Here is a 22373-nt window from a genome sequence, read left to right as displayed (position 1 = left end):
GCCCCGTTTTCCCCCTTATCCCTCCCTTCCCACCCATCCTCTCCAGTCCCTTTCCCTTTGGTAACTGTTAGTCCATTCTTGGGTTCTGTCAGTCTGGTGCTGTTTTGTTCCTTCAGTTTTTGCTTTTTTCTTATACTCCACAGATGAATGAAATCATTTGATACTTGTCTTTCTCCACCTGGCTTATTTTACTGAGCATAATACCCTCTAGCTCAATCCATGTTATTGCAAATGGTAGGATTTGTTTTCTTCTTATGGCTGAATAATATTCCATTGTGTATATGCACCACATCTTCTTTATCCATTAGTTGCTTCCATTTCTTGGCTATTGTAAATAGTGCTGCGATAAACATAGGGGTGCATATGTCTTTTTCAAACTGGGCTGCTGCATTCTGAGGGTAAATTCCTAGGGGTGGAATTCCTGGGTCAAATGATATTTCTATTTTTAGTTTTTTGAGGAACCTCCATACTGCTTTCCACAATGGTTGAACTAGTTTACATTCCCACTAGCAGTGTAGGAGGGTTCCCCTTTCTCCACAACCTCGCCAACATTTGTTGTTGTTTGTCTTTTGGATGTTGGCCATCCTTGGTGTGAGGTGATATCTCATTGTGGTTTTAATTCGCATTTCCCTGATGATTAGCGATGTGGAACATCTTTTCATGTGTCTGTTGGCCATCTGAATTTCTTCTTTGGAGAAGTGTCTGTTCAGATCCTGTGCCCATTTTTTTATTGGATTATTTGCTTTTTTGTTTGTTGAGGTGTGTGAGCTCTTAATAGATTTTGGATGTAAACCCTTTATTGGATCTGTCATTTAGGAATATATTCTCCCATACTATAGAATGTCTTTTTGTTCTACTGATGGTATCCTTTGCTGTACAGAAGCTTTTCAGTTTGATATAGTCCCACTTGTTCATTTTTGCTTTTGTTTCCCTTGCCCAGGAGATATGTTCATGAAGAAGTTGCTCATGTTTATGTCTAAGACTCTGCCCATTTTTTAATAGGGTTATTTGCCTTTTGGGTGTTGAGGAATGTGAGTTCTTTATAGATTTTGGATGTAACGCCTTGTCGGATATGTCATTTACAAATATATTCTCCCATACTGTAGGATGCTTTTTTGTTCTAGTGATGGTGTTCTTTGCTGTACAGAAGCTTTTTAGCTTGATGTAGTCTCATTTGTTCATTTTTGCTTTTGTTTCCCTTGCCCGAGGATATGCCTTCAGGAGAAAGTTGCTCATGTTTATATTCAAGAGATTTTTGCCTATGTTTTTCTTCTAAGAGTTTTATGGTTTCATGACCTACATTCAGGTCTTTGATCCATTTTAAGTTCACTTTTGTGTATGGGGTTAGACAATAATCCAGTTTCATTCTCTTACATGTAGCTCTCCAGTTTTGTACTGGCTGTATTTCAAAATATTCTTTCAGCTTGTTCTTTTAAGCAGAGTCAGGAAAAGGAGTTTGGTTCATTGAAATAAATAAGGAGCACTAAAACTCAACCTTATTGGATACTTGCTATTTCTAAAAGTTTGTAGTATCATTACCAGTTTATTTCTAAGGACTCTTAGACTCTTTTAGGGAAATATAAAACTAAAGGTTAATTTGAGGTATGATTTATTGATTAGAATTCTTGGAATTTGGTCATTAAGTTAGACATATTTTGCCTGAATAAAAAGCAAATACGGGGAGACCCAAAAATACCCAAAATACTAGCAAACCAAATTCAGCAACATATAAAAAGGACTGTAACCAAGACCAAGTAGGATTTATCCCAAAAGGTTGACGCAACATAAAATCAATGTAATAAACCATGAAATAGGATGATGTACAAAAAAAAAAAAACTATATGATTACCTCAACAAGTGCAGAAGAATCATTTGACACACCCTTTCATGATAAAAACACTCAACAAAGAATGGAAGGGAACCCAGAATAGCCAAAACGATCTTGAAAAAGAAGAAGCTGTAGGACTTACACTTCTCAATTTAAAAACTTACTACAAAGCAATAATAATCAAGACCATATGGTATTAACATGAGGCAGGACATTATAGATCAGTGGAATAGAATTGAGAGTCCAGAAATAAACCCTCACATTTACAGACAATTGATTTGTAGTAGATACCAAAACAATTCAATGGGGAAAGAATAATCTTTTCAACAAATGGCTTTTCCACATGCAAAAGGTTAAGGTTGGATCCTTTCTTCATATACCACTGTGATAACTGTACAGGTTAACTCACAATGGATCAAATACTTACTGTGAGAGTAAAACTATAAAAGTCTGAGAAGAAAAGGAGTTAGGTAGTAGTTTGTTAGAAATTATACCAAGTGAAAGCAGCAAAAAAAATAGATTGGATTTCATCAAAATTCAAAACCTCTGTAGGTCAAAGAGATACCATTAAGAAAGCAAAAGAAAACAAAAAGAAAGTAAAAAAGAATACCTACAGATGATAGAAAATATTTGCAAGTCATAGTATCTTATGAAGGACTCTGTATCCAGAATATATAGAGAACTCTTATAATTCAGTAAGACAATAACCCATTAAAAAGTGGGCCAAAGACTTAAAAAGGCATTTCTTGAAGGAAGATAATACAAATAGCTAATAAGCTCATGAAGAGATATTCAGTACCAGTAGCCACCAGGAAAATGCAAATCAAATACTTTTGTGAGATACCACTTCAAATCCACGAGGAAGGCTGTAAACAAAAAGACAATAATTGTTATTAAGAATTTGGAGAAATTGGACTGTAAGACTGTAGTAATCAAAACACTATGGTGCTGGCACAAAAACAGACCCATAGATCAATGAAACAGAATAGAGAGTCCAGATATAAACCCATGCGTATGTGGTTAATTAATATACAATAAAGGAGCCATGAATATACAGTGGGAAAAAGACAGTTCTTCAATAACTGGTGTTGGGAAAATAAGACAGCTACATGTAAGAGAATGAAACTTGATTATTGTCAAACTTCATGCACAAGAATAAGCCTAAAAAGGATCAAAGACCTGAATGTAAAACATGAAACTGTAGAACTCTTAGAAGAAAACATAGGCTAAAATCTCTTGAACATAAGTAATAGCAATTTTTTTCTGGACACATCTCCCTGGGTAAGGGAAACAAAAAATACATAAGTGGGACTACATGAAACTAAGAGCTTCTGTACAGCACAGGACACCATCAGCAGAACAAAAAGACAGCCTACAGTATGGGAGAATATATTTGTAAACAATTTATCCAGTAAGAGGTTAACATCCAAAATATAAAGAACTCACATGCCTCAATACCAAAAAAAACAAATAACCCGATTAGGATGGAGGACTTGAGTAGACGTTTTTCCAAAGAAGAAATACAGATGAAGAAATACAGACACATGAAGAGATGTTCCACATTGCTAATCATCAGGGAGATGTAAATCAAAACCACAATGAGATATTACCTCACACCAGTCAGAATGGCTACTTCCCAAAAAACAAGAAATAACATGTATTGGACATGATGTGAAGAAAAGGGAACCCTCCTACTCTGTTGGTGGAAATGTGAATTGGTGCAGTCAAAATAAGTATAGAGATTCCTCAAAAAAATTAAAAATAGAAATACTGTTTAAGCCAGTAATTCTACTTCTAGGAATTTACCCAAAGAAAATTGCTGATTCAAAAAGATAATGTGCACTGCTGTGTTTATTGCCACATTATTTACAATAGCCAAGATACAAAACCAGCCAAAATGTCCATCAATAAATGAATGGATAAAGAAGAAGTACTACATATACACAGTGGAATATTATTGTCATAAAAAAGAAGTCCTGCTGACAGAATTAATACATGGAGATCTGTGGCATTCTTATGAACTGGCGATGGACCTACAGAGGGGGAAATCAGAAAAACAATTCCATTTACAGTTACATCAAGGTGAGTGGAATACCTAGGAATAAACCTGACCAGGGAGATGAGGGACCTGTACCCTGAAGACTTCAGGACACTCGTGGGAAACATTGGAAAAGAAACCAGTAGATGGAGGTGCATTCTGTGCTCATTGATGGGAAGAATTAATATTGTCAGGATGGCCATCCTGCCTGGGGCAATTACAGATTCAGTGCAGTCCCTGTCAAAGTTCCAACAGCATTCTTCAATTAACTAGAACAGATGGTTCTGGGATTCATAGGGAATCACAGAGGGCTCTGAGTGGGCAGGGCAGTCCTGGTGGGGAGGAGTAAAGCTGGGGGAATTGTGCTCCCCAGCTGCAGGTACTGCTGCAAAAAGACTGTGGTCAAAGCAGTTTGGTGCTGGCACAGGAGCAGACCCATGGATCAATGGAACAGAATAGAGAGCCCTGATATAAACCCAAACACATACGACCAATTAATATAAGACAGAGGAGCCATGGATGTACATTGGGCAAATGATGGCCTCTTCAACAACTGGTGTTGGCAGGACTGGACAGCTACATGTAGGAGAGTGAGATTGGATTACTAGTTTACACAAAAGTAAACTCGAGGTGGATCAAGGACCTGAATGTAAGTTATGAAACCATAAAACTCTTAGAAGAAAACATATGCAAAAATCTCTTGAATATAAGCATGGGCAATTTTTTCCTGGGCACATCTCCTCAGGCAAGGGAAATAGGAGTGAAGATGAAGAGATGGGACTAAATCAAACTGAAAGTCTTCTGTGCAGCAAAGGACACCATCAGTGGAACAAGGGGGCATCCTGCAGTGTGGGAAAATATATTCATAGACAACATATCTGATAATGGGTTAACATTCAAAACATAGAGAACTCGTGTGCCTCAGCACCCAAAAAACAAGTAACCCAATTGAAGGATGGGTGGAGTATCTGAACACGCTTCACTCGGGAAGAGGTTCATATGGCCAACGGGTACATAAGAGGATGCTTCACATTGCTAATTGTCAGGGAAATGCAAATTAAAACCACAATGGGATGTTGCCTTGCATCTGTTGGTATGGCCAGTGTCCAGAATACTGGGGAATGGCCAGTGCTGGTGGGAATGCAGAGAGGGGGGAACCCTCTTACATTGTTGATGGGAAATAAGTTAGTTCAACCAATGTGGAGGTTCCTCAGAAGACGAAGTGGGCATGCCATTTGACCCAGGGATTCCACTTCTGGCAGTTTGCCTGAGGCAGGCAAGATCCCAGATTCAGGGCAGCATGTGCACCCCTATGTTTATCGCACCACTGTTTGAAGTGGCCCAGATATGGAGGCAACCTGGGTATCTATCAGTGGATGAATAATAGATAAAGATGTGGTACATATACACAATGGAATATTTTTAAGCCATAAGAAAGAAATCCTATCATTTGCAACAACATGGATGGAGCTAGAGGGTATTATGCTCAGTGAAATAAGCCAGACAGAGAAAGACAAGTACCAAATGATTTCCCTCATTTGTGGAGGGTAACAATGAAGGAAAGCTAAAGAAACAAAACAGCAGCAGACTCACAGACTCCAAGAAGGGGCTACTGGTTATCAAAGGGAAGAGGATGGGGCAGGGGGTGGGGAGGGAGGGAGAAGTGGATTAAGGGGCATTATGATTAGCACACAATGTAGGGGGCTCATGGGGAAGACAAGTAGTGACTGTGTAGCACTACGCTGATGAACAGTGACTGCAGTGGGGTGTGTGTAGGGGGACTTGATAATGTGGGTGAATGTAGTAAACACAATATTGCTCATGTGAAACCTTCATAAGATTGTATATCAATGATACCTTAATAAAAAATAAATTAATTTTAAAAAATCCTGCCATTTACAATAACATGGATGGACCTAGAGGGTATTATGCTAAGTGAATAAGCCAGGTTCAGAAAAACAAAATACCATATGATTTCATTTATTTGTGGAATTTAAAAACAAAATGAGTAAAATAGTAGTAGACTCAGATGCTGAGAAGTGAGTGGTGGTTACCATGGGGCAGCGGTTGGAATGGGTGTGTGAGGGGGATAAAAGGACACAAAAATTCTCAATCATAATATAAGTTGGTCATGGCAATGGTAGTACAGCATGGAGAAAATAGCCAGGGATTCTGTAACATGTATTTTGACAAATGGTAACTGCACTAGTTGGGGGTGAGGATTTAATAATGTGTTTTAACTGTAGAGCACTGTTGTATACTTGAAACTAATGTCAGATTATATGTAAACTATACTTCAATTAAAAAAGAATTTGGATGATTTCACTCATTTGTGGAGTATAACAACTAAGCAAAAACAGAAGGAACAAAACAGCAGCAGACTCACAGACCCTAAGAAGGACTAGCAGTTACCAAAGGGAAAAGGGCTGGGGAGGGTGAGCCAGAGAGAAGGGATTAAGGGGCATTATGATGAGCACACATAATGTAGGTGGGGCATGGGGAACGCAGTATAGCACAGACAAGACAAGTAGTGACTCTATAGCATCTTACTACACTGATGGACAATGACTGGAATGGGGTATGTAGGGGACTTGATAATAGGGGGGAATGTAGTAACCACAGTGTTGCTCACGTGAAACCTTCATAAAATTGTATATCAGTGATACCTTAATAAAAAAAAGAATTTGGAGAAATTGGAATACTCTTATATTGCTGATGGGAATGTAAAATGGTACATTTCCCTTTGGAAAGCAATTTGGCAGTTACTCAAAATGTTAAACATAGAGTTACCATCTAACCCAGAAACCACACAATTTGGTTTCCCTATGATAAATTAAAATATAAGTGATCATAACAGCATTTTCATAATAGCCAAAACTAGAAACAACTCAAATGTCTACCAGTGATGGATAAACAAATGTGATATATCCATACAGTGAAATGTTATTCAGGTATAAAATTGAAGTGCTGAAAATGCTACACATGGATGGATCTTCTAAACATAATAATTGAAAGAAGCCATTCACAAAAGACCACATTTTATATAATTTCATTCATGTGAAATGTTCAGAATGGACAAAGACATGGAAACAAAGTAGATTAGTGATTGGTTGCCTAAAAAATAGGGAACAACTGCTAATGGACCTGGGGTTTCTTTTTGGAGTGATGAAAATGTCCTAATTTAGAGAATGGGGATGGTTGCACAACTCTGAACATACAAAAAAAACCACTGCATAGTGTTCTTAAATGGTTAAATTTTATGGTATGTAAATTATGTCTTAATGAAGCTGTTTAAAATCACTGTGTTGAGTTTACAGTTCAGCAGTAGTCCATTAGCTTGTTCTAATCCATTTTTCTCTTGTTAACTAATGCATAAATATCTTCCTTGTTTTAAAAATAGAATATCTTCTCAAACACTGGATACACATTTTGCCTATTTGAAATGAGTGGTTTCCCATATTGGATTAAGAAGATTTTTAACATTATACTTCTGCCTCAGTCCAGATTAATTTGATTATCTTCAGTTATTTGATTCAAAGTCCATTCCCCAGCTCAGTACTGACTAGTTCTTTCAGCGTAACTCTCCAGAAATGAAGCACCGTGTCACATCATTTTGTTTTCATTGTTGCAACCCTGCTATCTCTTAGAGCACAAGAGTTAATATAAAGTCTAATTAAACTGTCTAGGACCTCAGAACTTACCAAGTTTAGATATAGATATGAATTTCTCTGGTCCCGCCTATTGGGAGCTGTGACATCTTGGGCAGATTTTAAACAGAGCTTTTTCTTTTGGAAAATGGACCTGCTTTTCAGTAGTGGTTGTGAAGAAGAAAAACATCCTATGTGAAGTACTTAGCATAGTATCACATCAACTTTAAAAAAAGTGGCAGCTCTTATACTGATCTAAGACTTAAAAGAAATCTGAGTGTTGTAGGACATGTTTTAACAGGGCCTATTTGGAGTAACCCAAGCCTCACAGCCTGGAGGTCTTTTTGGGACAGCCACAAACACCAGTACTGGGACAGCATTTGGAACAGGAACAGGTCTCTTTGGACAGCCCAATACTGGATTTGGTGCTGTTGGTTCGGTAAGTTTTCACAGGTGACTATGATGGTATGTATAAATCTGTTAAAGGAATTTCTAAGAAAGATTTGACTGCCTTTCAAATATTTGTGAAATTATATGATTTAATAGCAACTATAAGAGCTCTTTTGTGCAGAAAGAACATAGTTAACTTTAATTTTCAGTAGTAACTTCATTTTTAAATTTCTCTGCCTCAGTGCTTGTGTACAGTTTACTTTTGATAACAAAATACCACTTCAGTTGGTTAAATTTTTTAGTCTAAATTGAGATGCTTTCACTCTTAAAATCAGCTAATTTTTAACTCCTATTTCTAACTTTAGTTTTAGGTGATAAATTGGTTTTGGGTGATAAATTGGTATGACATTTGCAAATTAAATTTTTTTGGTGTTGATCAAGTTGCTAAAATTGTTAATGTTCTCATGGTTTTCATGCTGCTGGAGGCTTAACTGTATTGTTTTCCTTGTTATGTCATTTAAGTAAAAAATTACTATTCAGGAATGCACTTGACCTAAAAACAGTTGTAAATTCTATGTAACGATTTAAGCTATACACAAATCAGTATGAAGTAGCCAATCTGTATTATGAACTCATTATAAAACATTTAAATATGCCATTGTGGATAGTTTTTTAAAAAGTCCCCAAAATATTTAGTAGTTTTTTTGGAGATTAAAATATGTTATTTCTTAATTAACTTTGGGTAGCTAATTGAGGTGAGAAATTGAGAAACTTACATGTGCTTCAGAAAGTTATTTTTAAATACCTTCACTGAGATGCAATCCACATGCTATATAATACCCTTTAAAGTTTATAATTCAGTGAGTCTTTAGTATATTGACAGATTATGCAACTATCAAACTGTGGCCACTTTAGAACAGATTCATCATCACCTTACACAGCAAGCTCACACTCATAAGCAGCCACTTCTCATTTGCCCTCAATCACTCCAGCCCTGCAGTCTGTGGATTTACCTATTCTGGACATTTTCTATAAGTGGAATCACATCATGTGTAGTCTTTTGTGACTTTCACTTAGTATAGTGTTTTGAAGGTTCATCCATATTGTAGGATGTTTATTTTTTATTGTAACTATTTCTACTGACAAATTATATACATGGTACATTTCTGTTACCAGGAAAAATATTTGATTGCCTTGTGATTCTTTCTTTGTCTCACTGAAATACTGTGTTTGCTAAGGGGTTATTGTTAACTTCTCAGTTTAGGGCCATTCAGGTAAAAGTTAATGTTGCTCAGATTAGTATATTTTTCTGATCGTCTTTATTCATCCTTCTCCTACCTTTTTCATAAAAGTTAGGATATCTTTTCTCCCTCACCCCCACCTTAATCCAGTATACTTGAGATAACCTCTGTTTACTGTTTGGAGTATATTTTATTATTACTTAAATTTTTCTTGTATTTTTTTCTTTTTAGACCCTGTTTGGCAATAACAAGCTTACTACATTTGGAACCAGCACAACCAGTGCTCCTTCTTTTGGTACAACCAGTGGCGGGCTCTTTGGTAACAAACCAACCCTGACTTTAGGAACCAATACAAACACTTCCAATTTTGGTACATATAAAAAGCAGGTTTGGCTCTCTTAAAGTTATACTGACTATACCACACATCATTCTCCTGATTCATGTGATTGGGAATATTAAAAAAATTATCAGGTAAGCTGTGGACTCAATGTGAACTACTAGGGGGAAAGATTTAAACTCATGGACTTGGGTTGAGATACTTAGAGATATAAATTGCCTTTCCTCATGCATATTCTCTCAGCTCCCACTTTGGATAAAATGGGCCATCCAACACATGCAGTAGTGCCTTGCAGGAAGTTGGTTCTCTAATGGAGATGGTTGGTTTGTTTTTCTTTTTTCAAGATAAGGAAACATGATTTTTTTTGGATTACCTCACCAATAGTTGAAAAACCATCTGAAACACATTTTGTTGAGAAACCACATTCTGTTAGGCCAGGTTTCAAATGGGGAAGTAGTACACAGTTGAGATTTCATGGTTTTTTTTCTTTTTTCTTTTTGTTTTGGTTTTGTTGTTTTGGAGATTTGATGATTCTTATTGAAAGTTGAAGTCTTCCTGATTAGGGAGATTATGCAACAGTTTTCCTGCAGTTGCAGAAGTTTTGTTTAGAATGTATCTTCCTTGTAAAGAATTTGGAAAATACAGATAAGATTGACTAACAATTAAAAATATAAGCCCTAAACTACTCTTCAGAGATACGGTGTGAAAAAATTTAGACCCATTTAATAGAAACATTGTATTATTTTAAATATCTTCTGTAACTACCCATTTAAGTTTTCAAAAAATTCAACATAATATGAGGAGCCAAGATGGCGTGAGGAGAACAGCGGAAATCTCCTCCGAAAGCCATATGTATTTTTGAAAATACAACAAATACAACTATTCCTAAAAGAGAGACCAGAAGATACAGTACAACAGCCAGGCTACATCTACATCTGCGAGAACTCAGCACCTCAGGAAAGGTTTAAGATACAAGCTGCAGCCCGAGGGGACCCAAGTGCACCCCCCATTCCAGCTCCCTGGCGGGAGGAAAGGAGTCAGAGCAGGGAGGGAGTGGAAGCCCAGAACTGCTAAATACCCAGCCCTAGTCATCTGCACCAGGAGCGCAGACACACATTGCGTGGTGTGCTGGATATTAGGGAAATGGAACAGTAAAATCTGCGAGTGGGTCCCGCAGCCAGCAAAGCTGGGACGAAAGAAAAGTGAGTGCTTTTTGAAAGTCTTAAAGGGACGGGCCTCACAACTGTATGGAAGCTTTGTGGCACACTCAGCCCAGCAGCTGGGAATCCAGGGGAAATTCAGGCACTCCAGGCCCCTGGGAGGCAGTGCAGCTCTGAAGCCCCTCATGGGGATAAACAGCCTGTCATTCATTCACCCTGCGGCATGGCCCCACCATAGCAAGGGAGCAGCCTGAGAGTGGCCACGCCCACAGCAACTGCCCAGAGACTCCACCACACCCACCCAGGCCAGATGCAGAGGCCCTGCAGGCGCACACAGAGGAAGCCGGGACAGGGGGCCAAGGGTCGCCGTTCTCACAGGAGAGCACACTTGGTGTTCCTGCCCCTCCCCGCAGGATTCTGGGATGCCCCAACGGATGCCCTGCCTGCGGTGGCTCAGAAAATAAAACCGGAAGCTGCTCCATGGACAGCAAGGTGACAGCAATCAGGAAGGGACATTGTTCTCCAAGCTAACACACGTGCCAACTGCCCATAACTACCTCTATAGCCATGAAAAGGCAGAAGAATGATTCAGTCCAAAATCACCCAGACAACCCCTGAGAGGGGACCTGGAGAAATAGATTTAACCAATCTTCCTGAAAAAGAATTCAAAATAAAGGTCATAACCATTCTTATGGACCTGCAGAGAAATATACAAGAGCTAAAGGATCAAGTTAGGAGGGAGAATACAGAAATAAAACAACCTCCGGAAGGACTTAAGAGCAGACTGGATGAGGTGCAAGAGGCCGTTAATGGAATAGAAATCAGAGAACAGGAACACAGAGAAGCTGAGGCAGAGAGAGAGAGAGAAAAGTATCTCCAGAAATGAAAGATACTAAGAGAACTGTGTGACCAATGCAAATGGAACAATATCTGCATTATACGGGTAACAGAAGAAGAAGAGAGAGAAAAAGGGATAGAAAGTGTCTTTGAAGAAATAATTGATGAAAACTTCCTCACTCTGGGGGAGGAAATAGTTGCTCAGACCATGGAAGCACACAGAACTCCCAACACAAGGGACCCAAGGAGCACACCACCAAGACATAATAATTAAAATGGCAAAGATGGAGGACAAGAACAGAGTATTAAAGGCAGCTAGAGAAAGAGAAAAGGTCACCTACTAAGGAAAACCCATCAGGCTATCATAAGACTTCTCAACAGAAACCTTACAGGCCAGAAGAGAATGGCATGATATATTTAATGCAATGAAACAGAAGGGCCTTGAACCAAGAATGCTATATCCAGCACGACTATAATTTAAATATGACGGAGGGATTAAACAATTCCAAGACAAGCAAAAGTTGAGGGAATTTGCCTCCCACAAACCACCTCTACAGGATATTAAAGGGACCACTCTAGATGGAAGCACTGCTGAGACAAAATAGAGGTCACCAGAAAAAATAAAATCACAACAAAGAAAACACACCAACCAAATACTAAGGGCAAGAAATAAAATCAACTACTCACAAAAGCAGTCAAAGGAAACACAAAAGAGCACAGAATAAAACACATCACATATAAAGAGTGGAGGAGGAAGAATAAGAAGGGAGAGAAATAAAGAATCATCAGACTGTGTTTATAATAGCTTAATAAGTGAGTTAAGTTAGATAGTAAAGAGGCTACCCTTGAACCTTTGATAACCACGAATCTAAAGCCTTCAATGGCAATAAGTACATATCTTTAAATTATCACCCTAAATGTAAATGGACTGAATGCACCAATCAAAAGACACAGAGTAATAGAATGGATAAAAAAGGAAGACCCATCTATATGCTGCTTACAACAGACTTACCTTAAACGCAAAGACATGCACAGACTAAAAGTCAAGGGATGGAAAAAGATATTTCATGCAAACAATAGGGAGAAAACAGCAGGTGTTGCTCTACTAGTATCAGACATAATAGACTTCAAAACAAAGAAAGTAACAAGAGATAAAGACGGACATTACATAATGATAAAGGGGTCAGTTCAACAAGAGGATATAACCATTATAAATATATATGCACCCAATACAGGAGCACCAACATATGTGAAACAAATACTAACAGAGCTAAAGGTGGAAATAAAATGCAGTGCATTCATTTTAGGAGACTTCAACACACCACTCAATCCAAAGGATAGATACACCAGACAGAAAATAAGTAAGGACACAGAGGCACTGAACAACACACTAGAACAGATGGACCTAATAGACATTTACAGAACTCTACATCCAAAAGCAACAGGATACACATTCTTCTCAAGTGCACATGGAACATTCTCCAGAATAGACCACATATAAGGCCACAAAAAGGGCCTCAGTAAATTCAAAAAGGTTGAAATTCTACCAACCAACTTCTCAGACCACAAAGGTATAAAACCAGAAATAAATTGTACAAAGAAAGCAAAAAGGCTCATAAACACATGGAGGCTTAACAACATGCTCCTAAATAACCAATGGATCAATGACCAAATCAAAATAGGGATCCAGCAATATATGGAGAAAAATGACAACAACAGTACTAAGCCCCAACTTCTGTGGGACGCGGCGAAAGCAGTTCTAAGAGGAAAGTATATAGCAATCCAGACCTATTTAAAGAAGGAAGAACAATCCCAAATGAATATTCTAAAGTCACAAGTATTGAAATTCGAAAAAGAAGAACAAATGAGGCTCAAAGTCAGCAGGAGGAGGGACATAATAAAGATCAGAGAAGAAATAAAATTGAGAAGAATAAAACAATAGAAAAATATATGAAACCAAGAGCGGGTTCTTTGAGAAAATAAATAAAATAGATAAACCCCTAGCCAGACTTATTAAGAGAAAAAGAGAATCTACACACATCAACAGAATCAGAAACAAGAAGGGAAAAATCACAACAGACCCCACAGAAATACAAGATTTATTAGAGAATACTATGAAAACCTATATGCTAAGAAGCTGGAAAACCTAGGAGAAATGTACAACTTCCTAGAAAAATACAACCTTCCAAGACTGACCCAGAAAGAAATAGAAAATCTAAACAAACCAATTACCAGTAAAGAAATTGAAGCGGTAATCAAATAACTACCAAAGAACAAAACCCCCGGGCCAGATGGATTTACCTCGGAATTGTATCAGACATACAGAGAAGACATAATACCCATTCTCCTTAAAGTTTTCCAAAAAATAGAAGAGGAGGGAATACTCCCAAACTCATTCTATGAAGCCAACATCACCCTAATACCAAAACCAGGCAAAGACCCCACCAAAAAAGAAAACTACAGACCAATATCCCTGATGAACGTAGATGCAAAAATACTCAACAAAATATTAGCAAACTGAATTCAAAAATACATCAAAAGGATCATACACCATGACCAAGTGGGATTCATCCCAGGGATGCAAGGATGGTACAACATTCGAAAATCCATCATCATCCACCACATCAACAAAAAGAAAGACAAAAACCACATGATCATCTCCATAGATGCTGAAAAAGCATTTGACAAAATTCAACATCCATTCATGATAAAAACTCAGCAAAATGGGTATAGAGGGCAAGTACCTCAACATAATAAAGGCCATGTATGATAAACCCACAGCCAACATCCTACTGAAGAGCGAGAAGCTGAAACCTTTTCCTCTGCAATTGGGAACAAGACAGAGATGCCCACTCTCCCCACTGTTATTCAACATAGTACTGGAGGTCCTAGCCATGGCAATTAGACATAACAAAGAAATACAAGGAATCCATATTGGTAAAGAAGAAGTTAAACTGTCACTATTTGCAGATGACATGATATTGTACATAAAAACCCCTAAAGACTCCACTCCGAAACTACTAGAGCTAATATCGAAATTCAGCAAAGTTGCAGGATACAAAATTAACACACAGAAATCTGTGGCTTTCTTATACACTAACAATAAGCTAATAGAAACAGAAATCAGGAAGACAGTTCCATTCACAATAGCACAAAAAGAATAAAATACCTAGGAATAAACCTAACCAAGGAAGTGAAAGACCTATACTCTGAAAACTATAAGACACTCTTAAGAGAAATTAAAGAGGTCACTAACAAATGGAAACTCATCGCATGCTCCTGGCTAGGAAGAATTAATATCATCAAAATGGCCATCCTGCCCAAAGCAATATACAGATTCGATGCAATCCCTATCAAATTACCAACAGCATTCTTCAATGAACTGGAAAAATTCATATGGAAACACTAAAGACCCCGAATACCTAAAGCAATCCTGAGAAGGAAGAATAAAGCGGGGGGGATCTCACTCTCCAACTTCAAGCACTACTACAAAGCCACAGTAATCACACTGGCACAAGAACAGAGCCACATACCAGTGGAACAGGATAGAGAGCCCAGATATTAAGCCAAGCATATATGGTCAGTTAATATACAATAAAGGAACCATGGACATACAATGGGGAAATGACAGCCTCTTCAATAGCTGGTGTTGTCAAAACTGGACAGGTACATGTAAGAGAATGAAACTGGATCATTGTCTAACCACATAAACAAAAGTAAATTGGAAATGATTCAAAGACCTGAATGTAAGCCATGAAACCAAAGAACTCTTAGAAAAAAACAAAGGCAAAAATCTCTTGGACATAAACATGAGTGACTTCTTTATGAATATATCTCCCCAGGCAAGGGAAACAAAAGCAAAAATGAACAAATGGGACTACATCAAGCTGAAAAGCTTCTGTACAGCAAAGGACACCACCAATAAAACAAAAAGGCATCCTACAAGTATGGGAGAATATATTAATAAATGACATATCCAATAAAGGGTTGACAACCAATATATATAAAGAGCTCATGCACCTCAGCAAACAAAAAGCAAATAATCCAATTAGAAAATGGGCAGAGGAGGTGAACAGACACTTCTCCAAAGAAGAAATCCAGATGGCCGGCCAATAGACACATGAAAAGATGCTCCACATCACTAATCATCAGGGAAATGGAAATTAAAGCCACAATGAGATATCACCTCACACCGGTAAGGATCGCCACCATCCAAAAGACAAACAACAAATGTTGGAGTGTTGTGGAGAAAGGGGAACCCTCCTACATTCCTGTTGGGAATGTAAATTAGCTCATCCATTGTGGAAAGCAGTATGGAGGTTCCCCAAAAAGCTCAAAATAGAAATACCATTTGACCCAGGAATTCCACTTCTAGGACTTTACCCAAAGAATACAGCACCCCAGTTTGAAAAAGAGATTCACCCCTATGTTTATCACAGCACTATTGACAATAGCCATGAAATGGAAGCAACCTAAGTGTCCATCATTAGAGGAATGGATAAAGAAGTTGTGGTACATACACACAATGGAATATCATTCAGCCATAAGAAGAAAACAAAACCTACCGTTTGCAACAACATGGATTGAGCTGGAGGGTATTATGCTCAGTGAAATAAGCCAGGTAGAGAAAGACAAGTACCAGATGATTTCAATCTACTGTGGAGTATAAGAACAAAGAAAAAACTGAAGGAGCAAAACATCAGCAGAATCACAGAACCCAAGAATGTACTAACAGTTACCAAAGGGAAAGGGATAAGGGGATGGGGGAAAAAAAAGGGGCCTTAAGATGAACATGTATAATGGGGGTGGGGTAAAGGGAGGGCTGTGCAGCACAGAGAAGACAAGTAGTGATTCTATAGCATCTTACTACACTGATGGGCAGTGACTGTAATGGGGTTTGTTGTTGGGACTTGGTGAAGGGGGGTGTCTAGTAAACATGTTCCTCATGTAATTGTACATTAATGATACAAAAAAAAATTCAATGTAATATGTTTTAAGTCAGATATGAAAAGTTCATTTTATTACCAAGGGAATAGTGGTTTAAGTATCTGTTAAGGATTTCATGTTCCAGATACATCATTAGGCACTGGATAGCTAGTGGGAGATGAGTGCAAAGACAAGGTTATTTGACATAGGTCAACATTGAAGGTGTTGAAAATGGTAACATTGAACATTCAAAGTGTTGAAAAAGGTAACACACCACTTTTTCAATGAACTTACGAATCTTGTACTGGAGAAAGAGACTGCATTAAGCACCTGTTGGAAGATTATATGTATTCACATAAATTTGAAGTAGATGAAAAGTTAGGTCCTTGTCAGGTAACAATTACTAAATTGATGTATTTAATTTCATTTTCATGGCCTCTGTTGTTGTGTAGTTCATTGCTAGTAATGATTATCATTGTACCTATAATTCTCTTTGGTTGTACTCTATGGAAGAATGGTTTTCAGGCAGTGGACTTGGTTAACATGGATGTTTATTTTATATACTTGTTTATAATCTATAAAATTAAGATGAGGAAGATACTTATGGGTTACAGCAGTGTTTCTCAACTGTTTTTTAATCACTGTCCCTCCTTTCCCAAAGAACCTTTGTAGACTGATGTGTTTGCTTCATCATCTTCTTACCCCATGAGATTTTAATGCCACATACATACTGTGTAAGTGTTTATGTACTGTATGTAACCCTTTGGAGGTCCATAAACCATTGTATATCTCTGATTCTTTTAGCCCCTCAAGAACCAATTTTTTTCCCTTTGAAAATGTATGGCTTTTTTGTGGCACATTCGCTGTTCTTAAAGATTATTTTTATTTTGCAGGGTGCCTTATGTAGGCTATCCTTGATAACATAGGCTGACTTCTGAAAGTTGCCATTCCATAGTTACAGATTTCTGATTTGTTTGGAAATTTGTTTGGTTTATAAATATATTTATACTCATGTCCAATGATATAAAAATGAAAGATCACTTGTTATCTGAAATGCCTCACTAGTTTATGTGCTGAATTTGAATTGTCATTAAATTTCTTTAATACCCATTGTTGACCTAGTGCCTGGCATAGAGTAGGTGCTCATTAAAAGTTTGTTATATGACAAAGAACAAGTAAGTGGATCCCCGAAAGGAAGGATTACCTGCTAGTCAGATGAGGCTTGCTGGGTGGGAAGTTTTGTTTTACTCTAGAGCTAATTTATTCCATTACTACCCTTGAGGTATCCAGATCTAAGTAATGCTTTCTTTGATGTTCCTATTTTTTTGGGAAGCTGTAATCTTTGAGTTTATGGCAGAGATAATCTTCTGATTTAGAAAAAAGTCATATAAAAATCTGGAAGTGAAATAATGTTATACAAAGATTTGGAACATTACCCAGTATGGGATTTTGTTTCATTTTGGTGGTGATTAATCCACAGAGTTAAAGGTTGGGATACCTGCCACCCTTGGTGTTGCCAGATTCTTAAGTCATTTTTCAGAGTCATCAGCTCATTTTCTTACTAGTTTTTTTCCTGACAGGAACTAGTTTAAGTTATATATGATACATAGACTATATGATAGTGTCTGAATTTATAAACAACACATCTTTAAATTTGAGAGCAGCAGTTCAAAGATGTTAAAGATCCTTTAGATATTGGTAAGATGATGATGGGTTATAAATAAGTGTTTCTTCCATGGTATGTGGTTAAGGGAACAGTTAAGAAACTATTTGTATACATAAATATCTTATTTTTAGCTGCCTTTTTTTGGGGGGTTGTATAATTGGCATGAAGTTATATATTATTTTCAGGTGTAGTGTAACAACATAAGGATTCAGTATTTCTGTACATTCAGTTTGCATACATAGCCACAATAAGTCTAGTTAACATACATCACCATATATGGTTACAAATTTACATTTTGTGATGAGAACTTTTAAGATCTACTCTCTTAGCAACTTTGACATATTCTATACAGTATTATTAAGTATTGTCACCATGCTGTATTCTACATCCCCATGACTTAATTATTTTATACCTGGAAGTTTGTACTTTTTGATCCTATTTCTTCTATCTTCCACCCCCTGCCTCTGGTAACTACCATTCTGTTTTCTGTATCTGTGAGCTCAGGTTTTGTGGGATTTTATTGTTTCTTACTTTAAGATTTCACATGTAAGTGAAATCATATGGTATTTGTGTTTCTCTGACTTATTTCACTTAGCATAATGTTCCATCCATGTTGTCACATATGGAAAGATTTAATCCCTTTTCATGGCCGAATAATATTCCACTATGTGTATATGTGTGTGTGTGTATCCATTCATCCATCAGTGGACACCTAGGTTGTTTCCATATCTTGGCTATTTTAAATAATGCTGCAGTGAACATGGGGGTGCATGTATCTCTTCAAGTTAATTTTTTCATTTTCTTTGGATAAATACCCAGAAGTGGAAGTACTAGAACCATCATATTTTCCATAGAAGCTGCACCATAAATTCCTACCAGCAGTGCACAAGGATTCTCTTTCCTCCACATCCTTGCTAATATTTATTTATTATATTTTTTATAGTAGCCATTCTAACAGTTGAGAGGTGATATCTCTTTGTGATTTCCATTTTCATTTTCCTGACGATCAGTGATTTAGAGCATCTTTTCATGTGTCTATTGGCCATCGTTTTTTAAGTATCATTGTTGGCCATCTTTATCTATTTGGAAAAATGTCTAGTCAAATCTTCCCAATATTTAATCAGATTTTTTTTTGCCATTGAGTTGTATAAGTTCTTTATGTATTTTGTATATTAACCTCTTATCAGATACATGATTTGCAGATATTTTATCCCATTTGGTAGGTTGCCTTTTCATTTTACTGATGGTTTACTTTGCTGTGCAGAGGCTTTTTAGTTTGATGTAGTCCCACTTGTTTATTTTGCTTCTGTTACCTTTGCTTTTGGTGTCAGGTCCAAAAAAAGTCATTAAGAGAAATGTCAGGGAGCTTACCACCTATGTTTTACATAAGATTCATGTCTTACATTTAAGCCTTTAATCCATTTTGATTTAATTTTTGTATGTGGTATAAGGTAGGGATCCAGTTTCAGTCTTTTGCATATGGCTATCCATTTTTCCAGCACCGTTTATTGAAAAGACCATCCTTTCTCCATTGTATATTCTTGGCTCCTTTTTCGTAAATTGACTATTAATTAATAATCTTTAATTTTAATTTAAAAAACTGTTTAGAAATAACAGAGTTGATAAACATTTGTCAGTAAGAATCGGAGGAAATGTGTGGTATAAACAGTGTAAGCTGGGACTTATTTCCCTCCTGTGGGTTTGAGGTAGTTCACAAGTATCTTGTTTTCTGCTGTTTAGGGAACTGGAAGATCCTTTCTGGTTAAATTTTAACTCAGAATGAGAAAATATCTCCAACTGCATTATCTGTTTTTTTCTTTAAAGAATATTATTTGCACTTGAGTAGACAGTACTCCATTTTTGTGGCAAAGCTATTAACACAGTTGAAGAAAAGATGTACTAAGTGCATGAATTCATGAAAAGATGTAATGTTCAGGGTCAGTCTGCTTTGTTTTAAATTCCCTTGTTCAGGAAATTGAGAGTTGTGCTAAAAGTACAGTCCACTTATTCTTTTGTCCTTCTAGGTTTCAGCACGAATACCAGTGGGAATAGTATTTTTGGAAGTAAACCAGGACCTGGGACTTTGGGAACTGGGCTTGGTACAGGATTTGGAACAGGTAAGGAACTGTACCAAAAGATTTAGGAAGTGATACAACTTAGTTTTCTAATTGCTGAAACTAAAGACCTCTGTTTGATCATATGCCTGGAAATAAGAGACCTAGATTTTCATGATTACAAATGGTTTTATAAGACATTCCCAGCAGTTACGCTTTACCAGGTTTAAAACATTGACATATTCATTTTAGTGGCTAAATACTCCATTTACACAAAAAGTTTGTTCTCTGAAAGTCTTGATCTGTCTGAGATTTTCAGTATTTAATGTGAGACTTGTTAATATGATAATATTATTAACTTTTAGTTCCCCTGTGCTACTTTTATAACAGGGAATTGAGACATTGAACTGTTTATCAAGTAGGCTTTATTACCCTAACGGTAGACGGAGCACAAGCTGAAGTAATTAACAAGTACTCTGAAGTTTTGCAAGGTTTATGCATAACTTTCCATTATTTTACCTTGATATAGAGCCAAAATATCATGCCTTTGTCTCTGTGCCTCCTGTTGATAATTAATTTTTCAGTGCCTTTGAAGACATTGACCCTTCTGTCTGCCCAGCTATTTTAAGCAATTGGAGGGTGGCGGTCGTGGTCATGAGTAAGTGCTTCAGTACAGTTCAGTAAGGTTGTTTAAACATACAATTTTGCCTACTTTCTCAATTCATTTGCCTGTAGGTGTGGTCGTTGAGTTACAAACCATTTATGTTTATGGTCTCTGCTTCTGGTGTCGAGTTAGTTGTCTTTGCTTCTGTGCTCTGATCATTTCTCTGCCATCTACCTTTTAATAGAACCTCGTTTTGTACTCTTTGAACTATTTTCATTTTCTTTTTAAAGTGGAAAAAGTGCTTGTTAAATGAATCAACAATGCCAATTCTTTCAGCTGTGAAGTAACAGCTATTTAAAGTTTGACGTGTATCTTGTCAGCCCCCTTTGTATATATTTTTCAAACATGCCCATCTGTGTTTTACATGTAGAATATTTCATCCTTAAATAGAAACTGTATCTATCTAAGTGTTCTTGAAACCAAAGACTGAGATACATTAGTTGGTTGGAATATTAATGTAGTGGGCTGCAGTGAGCATTTTAAAGAAATGAACTAGAATTTAAAAAATCATTTTACTTAACAAGGCCAAGTGTCATTTTATTTAACTTTTGTTTAAGTTATGCATGTGTGTGTTTTGGGTCTCAGTGTATTTCATATTGTGTACTACAGTAAAAAAAATGTTTCAAACTGAAATCAACTACCTTACATAGTATTCTGTATTTTTTCATTTCCTGTGACATTTGGGGCATTTTTTTCCTTTGGTCAGTATAGATAGGTAGGGTAGGTAGGTAGGTAGATAGATAGATAGATCTAACTCAGTCTTCAAAAGTAACTGTTTAGTATCCAATTGTGGTATACATATGTATATACATATAGCACACTATCATTTAACTTTTTCCCTGTTGATGGACATTTGAGTTATTTGATGGCATTAGCGGTGCAATAATGAAGATCTTTGTTGCAGAATTTTGTATGTGATACTATTACTATAGGATTGATAATTAGAATTGGAATTGTTGCCAGAAGATACACGTATTTTGAAATGTGGTCAATCTTGCTAATTAATTTGCCTTCCTAAGAGAAGGCCAATTTGCATTTTTGCTCACATTATATTAAAGTGTTCATTTTTCCATGCCCTTTCCATATTGTTGGGTCTTTTTATCTTTGCATGCATGATAGTTGAAATTTGTATAATCTGATTTGCACTTCACTGATTACTGGTGAAGGAAATCCTTATGTATATATACTCACCATTTGAACCTTTCAATTCCCTATTTACAACATTTGATGATTGTTTTTTAATTTATTTTTGAGTGTGCTTTATATACCATAGATACTAATTCTTTGTGTGGTAGAGTCTCATTTGGGCCCTTTACCATCTAATTTCTACCACATAAATTTTGCAACAAATAAAAACTAAATTTTAGTTTTTTGTACAGTGTGATCTCTAAACTTAAGGAGATTATACCATCTAACATCAGTGTTCTCTTGTAATCCAAAGAAAAAATTGGCTTTGGTGTGGGCAAAAGCAAGGGGTTTTTGAAGGGTAGTTTTAAGTCTTGACAGTTTATGAACTGTAAACCTAATGCCCTGGGTAAGATGTTACTCCAATGTCTCTTACAGATATTTCTACCAAGTCTTTATG

At 36.9% G+C, this 22373-nt stretch overlaps 1 protein-coding gene across 5 annotated transcripts in view; it reads left to right on the top strand.

Moving 5' to 3' along the window:
- Positions 1-22373, top strand: part of NUP98 (nucleoporin 98 and 96 precursor) — a 129022-nt gene that overhangs the window by 20253 nt on the left and 86396 nt on the right. For 3 of the 5 annotated variants that reach the window (XM_073216059.1, XM_073216057.1, XM_073216058.1), the window contains 3 exons: positions 7815-7952; positions 9376-9514; positions 20095-20187. In XM_073216059.1, coding sequence (XP_073072160.1) covers positions 7815-7952; positions 9376-9514; positions 20095-20187 — 370 coding nt within the window. The remainder of the gene's footprint in view (positions 1-7814; positions 7953-9375; positions 9515-20094; positions 20188-22373) is intronic. The other 2 variants (XM_073216061.1, XM_073216060.1) reach the window with 2 other exon arrangements.

The sequence above is a fragment of the Manis javanica genome, chromosome 11 (assembly GCF_040802235.1).
Source record: "Manis javanica isolate MJ-LG chromosome 11, MJ_LKY, whole genome shotgun sequence".
Taxonomy (NCBI): domain Eukaryota; kingdom Metazoa; phylum Chordata; class Mammalia; order Pholidota; family Manidae; genus Manis; species Manis javanica.
The sequence above is the reverse complement of the archived record's forward strand: the minus strand, read 5'-3'. Positions and strand labels throughout refer to the sequence as shown.